General features: G+C 45.7%; 1 protein-coding gene across 1 annotated transcript in view; it reads right to left on the reverse strand.

The window, feature by feature from the left end:
- The window catches only part of pcloa (piccolo presynaptic cytomatrix protein a), a 577,994-nt gene that overhangs the window by 207,743 nt on the left and 356,410 nt on the right, over positions 1 to 13,841 (reverse strand). The window contains exon 14 of the mRNA XM_060842523.1: positions 1,080 to 1,288. Coding sequence (XP_060698506.1) covers positions 1,080 to 1,288 — 209 coding nt within the window. The remainder of the gene's footprint in view (positions 1 to 1,079; positions 1,289 to 13,841) is intronic.

Raw genomic sequence — 13,841 nt, forward strand, 5'->3', positions numbered from 1 at the left:
AAAAAATTAGTTCGAAATCAAAAACTGTGGAAGGAATTACTGCACTTTTTTGAACAAGTTCCTGAACCACATTGTAAGTTTTGTTTACCTTGCTGGTTTGTTAGTAGTGAGGAAGGAGAGATAGGATGGCATGGTACTGGTGAGTGCATGCAGAGTGGGAATCAAGTAACAACATCTTGCTGATTGATTTGTGAAAATGTGACTAGTTGTGGATGTTTGAAGTCATCACCCTGACGACAGTTCTCTGATTTGTTCCTGGGCAGGTGAAGAGCTTGGGGGCTTACAGCAGAGGCTGCTGGGAAGCTTTTGGCCTACTAGAAGAGCAGGTTTTGTGTTTCTATCTCTCTGCAATAAAAGTACGTGGAGTGTCCCACCAGTTTGATAAGCTGTTGCCTTTAACCAGTAAGTCAAAGACATTACAAGTGGTGTTCCATTTGTTCTGTGCCTCCTGTGAAGAAATGAAAAACACTTGTAGAAAAGAGACTGAAGAATAAAAGGTCATGGGAAGCAAAAGGAGCATCCCATTAAACTGAAGTGTTTCTCCAGAGTTTTACCTCTACCCATAACACCAGTTTGTCAGTGACTGCCCCTATGTGTGAGTAGAGGTTTAAAAAAGGGGCTAGAGTTTTAACTAGTTCAGTTATAAGTTGTTAGTTCATAATTTCATTTTCCCTATGGTTAGAATTGATCTGTAGTAAATAGTGGTTCTTGTTAAGTATAGGGATCTGGTCATGCTTTCTGTTAATCCGATTCCATCAGGCGGATAACTGACAACTTTGTGGAATTTAACTAAATCATTAACTTTTGAGGTGATCCCAGGAGTCATAGGATTTGAGAATCTGCTACTTTCCCAAGTTGGTTGTAACAATTCAATGCACCTCAGGAAACCTTTGCTGAAATAAAACATATTCCTTTAATTAATTACCAAACTTGTCACTTTAGGAAACCCTACCTTCTAAATGTAAAACTTATAAATATTTTAACTTATTCAATATTTCATTGAATTCAATCAGTCGACTAGCATGCTATACTTTTAGTATTTGTGATGTTTAAATTAATGTTTAAAGGCATCTGCTCACCTTGCTGCTGTGTCGCTTTTTACTAACTGCAGGTGAACCTGGTTGTCCAGGGCTGGGGGCAGCACTCGAAGTGGTTGATGTGGTTCCTGAATGGCTGTGAACTCCTTTCTCTGTGGCTGAGGTAATGACAGAGGGTGCCTCTTGGGACACCTTCTGTAGTTCTGCAGCCAGCTGTTTTGGGTCAACTCCTGGGGACTTTTGCTTTTCTCCTGAGAAAACAATCAACACTTTATAAAGAAGACCAGCAGTAAAACACAAGTTGAATGATACTGATCCTACTGTAGATTCAGTATTGATAAAAAACACAAGTGTAACAATTCCAATTTTTTTAGCTGAAGGTATTAATTGAAGGAATACAAATAATATTTGAATAGGGTTAGCTCTGCACATCAAGTAACATTTCCTAATGATCTCAAACTGCACATGAATTTCAATGTAAACTGATGCCACTGTTCTTTAAAACTGTAATAAAGTGCTCGGAAACAATCAAATACAAATAGCTTAGTGCTGATAAACCTTGAGGCCATAGACAAGAACACATGGTTATAATGTTTTCATGTAACTCTAATTAGTTCCAATCATTAGTAGAACATTGTTTATCAGAAATAATGGTAATAACTTTCTCCACGAACTTATTGAGCTCAATGTTTTGAAGGAGCTGGGCAGGGTTCAGTGTAAACGTTCTAAATCAAGAATCCTGGAAATGTGAGAAAGGCAGAGGGTCCATGGAACATGATCATTATTGTGCTCACACTTGCCAACCACAGTCTTCGCTGGTGAAAGCTTATACAAGGTCACTACTAGGAACTGAGAGAAGGAGGAAGATTCTCAGTCTCTCGGAAGACTTCGCGACGGCTGGTGGGTAAGTTTGGTCGCTTATTTAATAGTTGTAAATTTAAAGTTTTCCTTTAAAAAAGCGGTAGCAGACCCGGAAGGCGCGCTAGGTTACCTGGGTAAGGTTTTTTTCTCTCTCCCCTTATTTAAAGGCGTAGGCGAGTCACCCGAGGCACTACACGAGTAGTGCCTCCCACCCTTCCACCTCCTCTAACCTAATAATAAGACCAATTGTGACTAGCGGGTAAGTGCTGCATTTTCCTTGTTTGTTTCTTTAGATTTAGTTGGTTTTTGTTTTTTTTTAAGGAAAGCTTACTTTTAGAGGGATGGCAGTGCAGAGAGGGCAATGTTCCTCTTGCAACATGTATGAGGTGAGGGAAGCCATTAGCATCCCTGCTGAGTACACTTGCAAGAAGTGCACCCATCTCCAGCTCCTCCAAACCCGTGTTAGGGAACTGGAGCTGGAGTTGGATGAACTGCGGATCATTCGGGAGGCAGAGGAGGTCATAGATCGGAGCTTTAGGCAAGTAGTTACTCCGAAAGTTCAAGATAGATGGGTGACAGTGAGGGGGAGTGGGAGGAGGAAGCCAGTGCAGGGACCCTCTGCGGTCATTCCCCTCAAGAACAAGTATACCGTTTTGGATACTTGTGGGGGGGATGACTTACCAGGGGCAAGCAACGAGGTTCAGGCCTCTGGCACGGAGCCTGGCCCCGTTGCTCAGAAGGGAAGGGTGGAGAAAGGTAGAGCAATAGTTCTTGGGGACTCGATAGTGAGGGGTACAGACAGACGGTTTTGTGGGGGCGACAGGGACTCACGTTTGGTATGTTGCCTCCCAGGTGCAAGGGTACGTGATGTCGCTGATCGTGTTTTCCGGGTCCTTAAGGGGGAGGGGGAGCAGCCCCAGATCGTGGTCCACGTTGGCACCAACGATATAGGTAGGAAGAAGGGTGAGGATGTCAGACAGGCTTTCAGGGAGCTAGGTTGGAAGCTCAGAGTTAGAACAAACAGAGTTGTAGTCTCTGGTTTGTTACCCGTGCCACGTGAAAGAGAGTCGAGGAATAGGGAGAGAGAACAGTTAAATGCGTGGCTACAGGGATGGTGCAGGAGGGAGGGATTCCGGTTTCTGGACAACTGGGGTCCTTTCTGGGGAAGGTGGGACCTCTATAAAAAGGATGGGCTACACCTGAACCTGAGGGGCACCAGTGTCCTTGGGGGGAGGTTTGCTAGTGCTCTTTGGGAGGGTTTAAACTAACTCCGCGGGGGCATGGGAACCAGGACTGTAGCTTTAGGGTACAGGACCTTGAGTGTAGGGAGGTTAGGAATAATGCAACGATCTCTAAGGAGGGTGCCTGTAACCAGAAAGGTGGATTGAAGTGTGTATACTTCAATGCCAGAAGTATAAGGAATAAGGTAGGTGAACTTGCAGCGTGGGTTGGTACCTGGGACTTCGATGTTGTGGCCATTACAGAGACGTGGGTAGAACAGGGACAAGAATGGCTGTTGCACGTTCCAGGGTTCAAATGTTTTAGTAGGATCAGACATGGGGGTAAAAAAGGGGGAGGCGTGGCATTACTTGTCAAAGACAGTATCACAGCAGTGGAATGGACGATGGAAGAGGACTTGCCATCTGAGGTAGTTTGGGCTGAGGTTAGAAATAGGAAAGGTGAGGTCACCCTGTTAGGTGTTTTCTACAGGCCTCCTAATAGTCCTAGAGAAGTAGAGGATAATATTGCGAGGATGATTCAGGATAAGAGTGAAGGTAGCAGGGTGGTTGTTATGGGGGACTTTAACTTCCCAGATATTGACTGGGAGAGCTATAGCTCGAGTTCATTAGATGGGTCGGTGTTTGTACAATGTGTGCAGGAGGGTTTCCTGACACAATATGTCGACAGGCCAACAAGAGGGGAGGCTATATTGGATTTGGTTCTAGGTAATGAACCAGGCCAGGTGTTAGACTTGGAGGTAGGTGAGCACTTCGGGGACAGTGACCACAACTCGGTGACTTTTACTTTAGTGATGGAGAGGGATAATCGTGCGCCGCAGGGCAAGAGCTATAGCTGGGGGCAGGGAAATTATGATGCAGTGAGGCATGACTTAGGTTGTGTGGATTGGAAAAACAGGCTTCAAGAGAAGAACACTAATGAGATGTGGGGATTGTTCAAGGAGCAGCTACTGTGTGTCCTCGATAGGTATGTACCAATCAGGCATGGTGTAAAGGGCCTTGTGAGGCAGCCGTGGTTTAGTAAGGAATTGGAGTCCCTTGTGAAAGGGAAGAAGGCGGCATATGTAAAGATGAGGCGTGAAGGTTCAGTAGGGGCGATTGAGAGTTATAAGGTAGCCAGGAAGGAGCTAAAGAGGGAGCTAAGAAAAGCGAGAAGGGGACATGAAAAGTCTTTAGCTGGTAGGATTAGGGAAAACCCAAAGGCTTTCTATAGGTATGTCAAGAATAAAAGGATGACTAGGGTAGGTATCGGTCCAGTCAAGGATAGTAGTGGGAAGTTGTGTGTGGAGGCGGAGGAGATTGGAGAGACATTAAATCAGTACTTTTCATCAGTATTCACTCAGGAACAGGACACTGCTGATGTGAATATGGAATCACAAATAATTAGAATGGATGCCCTGGAAATATGCAGGGAAGAGGTTTTGGGAATATTGGAGAGGATGAATATAGATAAGTCTCCTGGGCCTGATGGCATTTACCCCAGGATCCTATGGGAAGCTAGGGAGGAGATAGCAGAGCCATTGGCCTGGATTTTTATGTCGTCATTGTCAACGGGAATAGTACCAGAGGACTGGAGGATAGCGAATGTGGTCCCATTGTTCAAGAAAGGGAGTAGGGATAGCCCTAGTAACTATAGGCCAGTGAGTCTGACTTCAGTGGTGGGCAAAGTCTTGGAGAGAATGGTAAGGGATAAGATTTATGAACATCTGGGTAGGAATAACGTGATCAGGGATAGCCAGCATGGTTTTGTGAAGGGCAGGTCGTGCCTCACAAACCTTATTGAGTTCTTTGAGAAGGTGACTATGGAAGTGGATGAGGATAAAGCAGTAGATGTTGTGTATATGGATTTTAGTAAGGCGTTCGATAAGGTTCCCCATGGTAGGCTAATGCTAAAACTTCGGAGGTATGGCATTGAGGATACATTAGAGGTTTGGATTAGGAATTGGCTGGCTGGAAGGAGACAGAGGGTAGTAGTTGATGGATTATGTTCATCTTGGAGCGCAGTTACTAGCGGTGTACCACAAGGATCTGTTTTGGGACCATTGCTTTTTGTTATCTTTATAAATGATCTAGAGGAAGGACTTGAAAGCTGGGTAAGCAAGTTTGCGGATGACACGAAAGTCGGTGGAGTTGTGGATAGTGAGGAAGGAAGTGGTAGGTTACAGCGGGATATAGATAAGTTGCAGAGCTGGGCGGAAATGTGGCAAATGGAATTCAATGTAGCTAAGTGCGAAGTCGTTCACTTTGGTAGGAATAACAAGATGATGGATTACTGGGCTAATGGTAGGCTACTTGGTAGTGTGGATGAGCAGAGGGATCTTGGTGTCCATGTACACAGATCTCTGAAAGTTGCCACCCAGGTAAATAGTGCTGTGAGGAAGGCATATGGTGTACTGGGCTTTATTGGCAGAGGAATTGAGTTCCGGAGTCCTGAGGTCATGTTGCAGTTGTATAAGACTCTGGTGCGGCCTCATCTGGAGTATTGTGTGCAGTTTTGGTCGCCATACTATAGGAAGGATGTGGAAGCTTTAGAACGAGTGCAGAGGAGGTTTACCAGGATGTTGCTTGGAATGGTAGGAAAATCTTATGAGGAAAGGCTGAGGCACTTGGGGCTGTTCTCATTGGAGAAGAGAAGGTTTAGGGGAGATCTGATAGAAGTGTATAAGATGATTAGGGGTTTAGATAGGGTAGATACTAAGAACCTTTTACCGCTAATGGAGTCAGGTGTTACTAGGGGACATAGCTTTAAATTAAGGGGTGGTAGGTATAGGACAGATGTTAGGGGTAGATTCTTCACACAGCGGGTTGTGAGTTCATGGAATGCCCTGCCCGTATCAGTGGTGAACTCTCCTTCTTTATGTTCATTTAAGCGGGCATTGGATAGGCATTTGGAAGTTATTGGGCTAGTATAGGTTAGGTAGGACTCGGTCGGCGCAACATCGAGGGCCGAAGGGCCTGTACTGCGCTGTATCCTTCTATGTTCTATGTTCTATGTCTGCAAGTTTGTGGCGGGTGGGGAAAAGAAAGTATGTGAGGGATTGGAGGTGTGGATGGGTGCATTTGGGGTATTGCTGAGATTTTCAAGGAATGTTTGGGCCCTGCTCTTGGAGTATAATTTGTGTGTTACCTGCCAGATCCCACATGTTAAACAAATATATTCTACATAGAAGCACTCAGACCACAGGTGGCCCTGGTAGGGGAATAAACATGGCTGATGTCTCCAGACCTCTTCACAGTTTCAATAATTTACCAATATCTCCGCTGATAATTTATCAGTGACAATATCCCCATTACAAATGTAGCAGACACTGACCTCAAAACTATTCACAGAACATTCCCAAATAGCCTTGAGTAGTCAACCCATTTTGAATTGCAGATACTATATGAGGGCAGTTCCTTTGCATGCATTTGGTATTGTACACTTGGAACTTGTGTTTTAAGCAAACCAGGGCATGGAGGGGTTTGATATTCCAGCCCTCTCCCCTCTCCTCATTCTTATTCAACTCTGGTGATGTAGGCAAAGGGACTGATTGGTGAACTATAAAATATTTTCTTTTTAGGGGTTCAAGCTGCCTGTCTGGATTGGACTCAGCTTGTGATGTCCTGCCAGAAGGTGGCATATCTTCACACACCAAGAACACAATCTGGGTCCTGATCAAAGCATAAGTGAGAGTGTTTGAGCTTCTTAGAAAGACAAATGATATCAAGAAATGGTTGGGAGCACTTGCACTGGATGTTCAAAAAGAATGAGAGTGACAGGTCAAATAATTATCAGCCAATCGTCTGACCTTGTGATGGAATAAACACATTCAGAAAGGCATGGATTACTCAGAGCTAGCATTGTTTTGATAAGGGAAGGCATGTCATATTAACTTAATTGAAGTTGTTGAGGAAAATCAGATAAGGATAATACAGTAAATGCTGTTTATATGAATTTTAATAAGACATTTGACAAGGTCCAACATGGCAGACTGGTCAGAAATATTAAAGTCTGTGGGACACAGGGGAATGTGATGAATTAGTGACAAGAAAGAGAGGGAACAGTTGTCTTATTTTTGAGGATGGAATCTGGTTTCCAGTGGTGCTCCACATGGCTCAGTGCTGTTTGTGACATACATAAATAATTTAGACCTAAATGTGGTAGATGGGATTAGGAAATTTGGAGATGACATAAAAATTGGCCTGGTAGTTGATTGAGATGATACTGTAGGTTTCTGTCAACTGCAGGATGTTATCAATGGTTTGGTTGAGTGAATGAAAGTGGCAAATAAAATTCTATTTAGTGAAGTGTGGGGTTATGCATTTCGAAAGCACAAACAAAGCAAGGGAATACACAATCAGTGCAACAGTATTGAGAAAGGGAGAGGAAATAAGAGACCTTGGAGCATATACGCTAGTTCGGCCACTACTGGAGTTCCGTGTGCAGTTCCAGTCACCACATTACAGTAAGAATATGATTGTCTGGAGAGAATATCAGGAGATTTGCAAGAATGTTATGTGGAAAATTTGATAGGTTGAGGTTGTTTTCCTTGGCACAGTGGAAGCCAGGGGTATTGATATTGAGTTGTACAAAATAATTAGAGGGGAGGCAATGGCAGAGTGATATTACCACTGGACTGTTAATCCAGAGACCCAGCTAATGTTTCTGGGGACCTGGGTTCAAATCCTGTCATGGCAGGTGGTGGAAGTTGGATTCAATGTAGGGTGGCTCAGTGGTTAGCACTGCTGCCTCACAGCACCAGGGACCAGTTCGATTCCCACCTTGGGTGCCTGTGTGTGGAGTTTGCACATTCTCCCTGTGTCTGTGTGGGTTTTCTCCAGGTGCTCCAGTTTCCTCCCACAATCCAAAGATGTGCAGGTAAGGTGAATTAGCCATGCTAAATTGCCCATGGCATTAAGTGCACTATTCAGGAGTAAATATAGGGTAGGGGAGTTATTCTGGGGGGGGTTACTCTTTCGAGGGTTGGTGTGAACTTGTTGGGCTGGAATCTAATCTAATCGAATCATCAATGAGGGGTTTGATTAGAGTGGATATGTAATACTTGTTGCCAATCATGGAGAGGTCAATTACCAGGGGGCAGAGATTAAGGGTGATTAGTCAGACATTTTGAGGGGACATGAGAAAAAATATTTTCACCCAGAATGTGGTGGGTGATCTGGTTGAGGGGGAAACCCTTAACTCCTGGAATCATAGAACCACCTAGTACAGAAGAGGCCATTTGGCCCATCGAGTCTGCACCAACTAAAGTCTAATCTAAATCTACATCAATCCCACAAAGTACAAAGAACAAAGAAAATTTACAGCCCAGGAACAGGCCCTTTGGCCCTCTAAGTCTGAGCCGATCCAAATGTACTGTCTAAACCTGTCAGTCGATTCCTAAGCATCTGTATCCCTCTGCTTCCCATCTACTCATGATCTGTCCTGACGCGTCTTAAATGAATCTACCATGCTTGCTTCTATTACCTCTGCTGGCAAGGTGTTCCAGACGCCCACCACCCTCTGTGTGAAATACTTGTCATGTGTATCCTCCTTAAACGTTTCACCTCTCACCTTGAAAGCGTGACCTTTCGTTATTGAATTCTTCACCCTGGGATAAAGCTTGTCTCTATTCACCCTGTCTATACCCTTCATGATTTTGTAAACGTCAATCAGGTCCCCCCTCAATCTCCATTTTTCTAATGAAAACAAACCTAACCTACTCAACCTCTCTTCATAGCTAGCACCTTCCATGCCAGGCAACATCTTTGTAAACCTTCTCTGCACCCTCTCCGAAGCGTCCACATCCTTTTGGTAATGTGACGCCCAGAACTGTGCACAATATTCTAAAGGCAGCCGAACCAATGTCGTGTACGATTTTAACATGCCTTGCCAACTCTTACACACAATACCCCGTCCAATGAAGGCAAGCATTCTTGCCCACTCTATCCAACTGTGCAGCAACCTTCAGGGTACAATGGACCTGCACTCCCAGATCTCTCTGCTCATCAACTTTTCCCAAGGCTCTTCCATTCATTGTATAATTCGCTCTAGAATTAGACTTCCCAAAATGCATCACCTCACATTTGCCTGGATTGAACTCCATCTGCCACTTTTCCACCCAACTCTCCAGTCTATCTATATCCTCCTGTATTCTATGACAGTCCCTTATGCTTTCTGCTATTCCACCAATCTTCATGTCATCTGCAAACTTGCTGATCATACCAACAGTGCCCTCTTCCTGATCATTTATGTATATTACAAACAACAGTGGTCCCAACACTGACCCCTGTGGAACACCACTGGTCACCTTTCTCCATTTCGAGAAACTCCCTTCAACTACTACTCTCTGTCTCCTGCTGCTCAATCAGTTCTTTATCCACCTAGCTAGAACACCCAGCACACCATGTGACTTCACTTTCTCCATTAGTCTACCATGGGGAACCTTATCAAATGCCTTATTAAAGTCCATGTATATGGCATCAACAGCCCTTCCTTCATCTATCAACTTGGTCATTTCCTCAAAGAACTCTATTAAGTTGGTGGGGCACGATCTTTCCCACACAAAACCATGTTGCCTATCCCTGCTAAGCCCATTCTTTTCTAAATATAAATAGATCCTATCCCTCAGTACCTTCTCCCACAACTTTCCCACCACCGACGTCAGGCTCACTGGTCTGTAGTTACCCGGAATATCCCTACTACCCTTCTTGTACAGGGGGAAACATAAGCAACCCTCCAGTCCTCTGGCACCTCACCTGTATTTAAAGATGCTACAAAGATATCTGTCACAGCCCCAGCTATTTCCTCTCTTGCCTCCTCTCAGCAACCTGGGATAGATCCCATCCAGTCCTGGGGATTTGTCCACCTTAATAACCTCTAGCCTACCCAACACATCTTCCCTACTTATGTCAACATGATCCAGACTAATCAAACTTCTATCTTTAATCTCAAGATTCATCATCTTCCTCTCCTCAGTGAATACTGATGCAAAGTAATCATTCAGAATCTCACCCATTCTCTCAGGTTCAACACACAACCTTCCTTCATTATCCTTTACTGGACCAACCCTTTCTCTAGTTACCTGCTTGCTTCTTATACAAGAATAAAATGCTTTGGGATTCTCCTTAATTCTGCTCCCTAAAGCTATTTCATGACCCCTTCTAGCCGCTTGATTCCTCATTTAAGACTTGTCCTAATCTTCCAATATTCCTCCATTTCTCAGCTGCCTAGACCTTATCTAAGCTTCCCCTTTCCTCTTGGCTAGTCATACAATTTCTTCTGTCATTCACGATTCACAAATCTTGCCCTTCCTATCCTTCGCCTTCAACAGGACATGCCTATCCTGCACTATCTTTGAAAGCCTCCCACATCTCAAATGTGGATTTCCCTTCAAATAGCTGTGTCCACTCCATATTTCCCAGCTCCTGCCTAATTTTGATATAATTTGCCTTGGCTCAGTTTAGTACTCTTCCCTTAGGACCACTCTCATCTTTATCTATGAGTATTCTAAAACTTACAGAATTGTGGTCACTGCTCCCACTCTCCACCAGTTGACCATAACCTTCAATGCTATCAGAAACAAAAATGGAAATTGTTGGAAAAGCTCAGCAGGTCTGGCAGCATCTGTGAAGAGAAATCAGAATTAACATTTCAGGTCGACTGACCTGAGTTCTGAGGAAGGGTCACTGCGCCTAGAACCTTAACTCTGATCTCCCTCCACAAATGCCTGGGAAAAACGACTGCAGATGCTGGAAACTAGATTCTGGAGCAGAGTGCTGCTGGAAAAGCACAGCAGTTCAGGCAGCATCTGAGAAGCAGTGAAATCGACTTTTTGGGCAAAAGCCCTTCATCAGGAATACAGGTGGAGAGATAAATGAGAGCAGGGTGGGGGTGGGGAGAAAGTAGCATAGAGGACAATGGGTGAGTGAGGAAGGGGATGAAGGTGATAGATCAGGGAGGAGGGTGGAGTGGATAGGTGGAAAAGAGGATAGGCAGGTAGGACAAGTCCGGACAAGTCATGGGGACAGTGCTAAGCTGGAAGTTTGGAACTGGGGTGAGGTGGGGGAAGGGGAAATGAGGAAACTGTTGAAGTCCACATTGATGCCCTGGGGCTAAAGTGTTCCGAGGTGGAAGATGAGGCGATCTTCCTCCAGGCGTCTGGTGGTGAGGGAGCGGCGGTGAAGGAGGCCCAGGACCTCCATGTCCTCGGCAGAGTGGGAGGGCGAGTTGAAATGTTGGGCCACAGGATGGTGTGGTTGATTGGTGTGGGTGTCCCGGAGATGTTCGCTAAAGCGCTCTGCTAGGAGGCGCCCAGTCTCCCCAGTGTAGAGGAGACCGCATTGGGAGCAATGGATACAATAAATGACATTGGTGGATGTGCAGGTAAAACTTTGATGGATATGGAAGGCTCCTTTAGGGCCTTGGGTGGAGGTGAGGGAGGAAGTGTGGGCACAGGTTTTGCAATTCCTGCGGTGGCAGGGGAAAGTGCCAGGACAGGAGGGTGGGTTGTAGGGGGGCATGGACCTGACCAGGTAGTCACGGAGGGAATGGTCTTTGCGGAAGGCGGAAAGGGGTGGTGAGGAAAATATATCCCTGGTGGTAGGGTCCATTTGGAAGTGACAGAAATGTCGGTGGATGATTTGGTTTATGCGAAGGTTGGTAGGGTGGAATGTGAGCACCAGGGGCGTTCTGTCCTTGTTACGGTTGGAGGGATGGGGTCTGAGGGCGGAGGTACGGGATGTGGACGAGATGCGTTGGAGGGCATCTTTAACCACGTGGGAAGGGAAATTGCGGTCTCTAAAGGAGGAGGCCATCTGGTGTGTTCTTTTGCCTGACATGTCGATTTTACTGCTGCTTGGATGCTGCCTGAATTGCCGTGCTTTTCCAGCACTACTCTACTCCACAGATGCTGCCAGACCTGCTGAGTTTTTCCAGCAATTTCTGCTTTTGTTTCTGATTTACAGCATCTGCAGTTTTTTCAGTTTTTATCTTCAATATGGTGACACGTTAAGTGTTTATCCATGTACCTTTTAAAGGTTGTGAGGTTTCCGGCCACAACTACCCTCCCTCACAGGTCATCCCAGACTCCCACTACCCTCCCAGACAGAACCATCCAGACTCCCACTACCCTCCCAGTCAGGACATCCCAGACTCCCACTACCCTCCCAGACAGGACCATCCAGACCCCCACTACCCTCCCAGACAGGGCATCCCAGACTCCCACTACCCTCCCAGACAGGGCATTCCAGACAGGGCATCCCAGACTCCCACTACCCTCCCAGATAGGGCATCCCAGACTTCCACTACTCTCCCAGACAGGGTATTCCAGAAAGGGCATCCCAGACTCCCACTACCCTCCCAGACAGGACTATCTAGACTCCCTCTACCCTGTCAGATGGCATTCCAGACTCCCTCTACCCTCCTAGACAGGACCATCCAGACTCCCTCTACCCTGTCAGACAGCATTCCAGACTCCCACTACCCTCCCAGACAGGGCATCCCAGACCCCCACTAGCCTCCCAGGTAGGGCATTCCAGACTCACACTACCCTCCCAGATAGGGCATTTCAGACTCCCACTACCCTCCCAGACAGCATTCCAACCTCCTCTACCCTCCCAGATGGCCTTCCAGACCCTCAGTACCCTCCCAGATAGGGCATTCCAGACTGCCACTACCCTCTGAGACAGGGCATTCCAGACTCCCACTACCCTTCCAGATAGCGTTCCAGACCCCCACTACCCTCCCAGACAGGGCACTCCAGACTCCCACTACCCTTCCAGATGGCGTTCCAGACCCCCACTACCCTCCCAGACAGGGCATTCCAGACCCCACTACCCTTCCCAGACAGAACATTCCAGACTCTCACTACCCTCCCAGACAATGTGATTCGGGGTGGGCTGGCTACATGGAAACAAAACTGTTTTGGTCACAGAAGACAGAGGATAGTGCTGAAAGGGTGTTTTTCAGAATGGAGACTGGTAAGTAATGGTGTTCCACTGGGATCAGTCTTAGGTCCTTGTTGTTTGAGTTACATATAAATGATATGAAGGAAAATGTGGGTGGTCTGATTAGTAAGTTTGCTGATGATGCAAAAACTGATAGAGTTACTGAGAATGCTGATGATTGTGAAAGGATACGACAGGGTGTAGACAGATTGGCAACTTAGGTACAAAAGTGGCAGATGGAGTTTAATCCAGATAAATGCGAGGTGATGCACTCTGGACGATCAAACTTAGGTGTGAATTATACTGTAAATGGCAGAACCCTTGGGAATATTAACATACAGATGGATCTGGGCATGCAGGTTCACAGTTCCCTAAAAGTGGCAACAAAGCGGCCAAGGTGATGAGTACGCAGATGGAATGCTTACTTTCAATGGCTGGGACATGGATTACAAGAATTGGCAAACCATGTTGCAGCTATATAAAACTCTTGTTAGGCCCCTTTTGGAGTATTGTGTGCAGTTTTGGTTGCCACACGACCAGACGGTTGTGGAAGCTTTGGAGAGACTGCAGAAAAGGTTCACCAGGATGTTGCCTGGTCTCAAGGGCATTGGCTATGAGGACAGGTTAAAAAGACTAGGATTGTCTTCACTGGAAAGACCTGACAGAGATCAACACAATTATGAAAGGAGTAGATAGAATGGATAATCAAAGGCTTTTTCCCAGGGTTGAAGTTTCAATTACAAGAGGACACAGGTTTAAAATGAGAGGGGGAAAATTTAAT

The sequence above is a fragment of the Hemiscyllium ocellatum genome, chromosome 23 (genome assembly GCF_020745735.1).
Source record: "Hemiscyllium ocellatum isolate sHemOce1 chromosome 23, sHemOce1.pat.X.cur, whole genome shotgun sequence".
NCBI lineage: Eukaryota > Metazoa > Chordata > Chondrichthyes > Orectolobiformes > Hemiscylliidae > Hemiscyllium > Hemiscyllium ocellatum.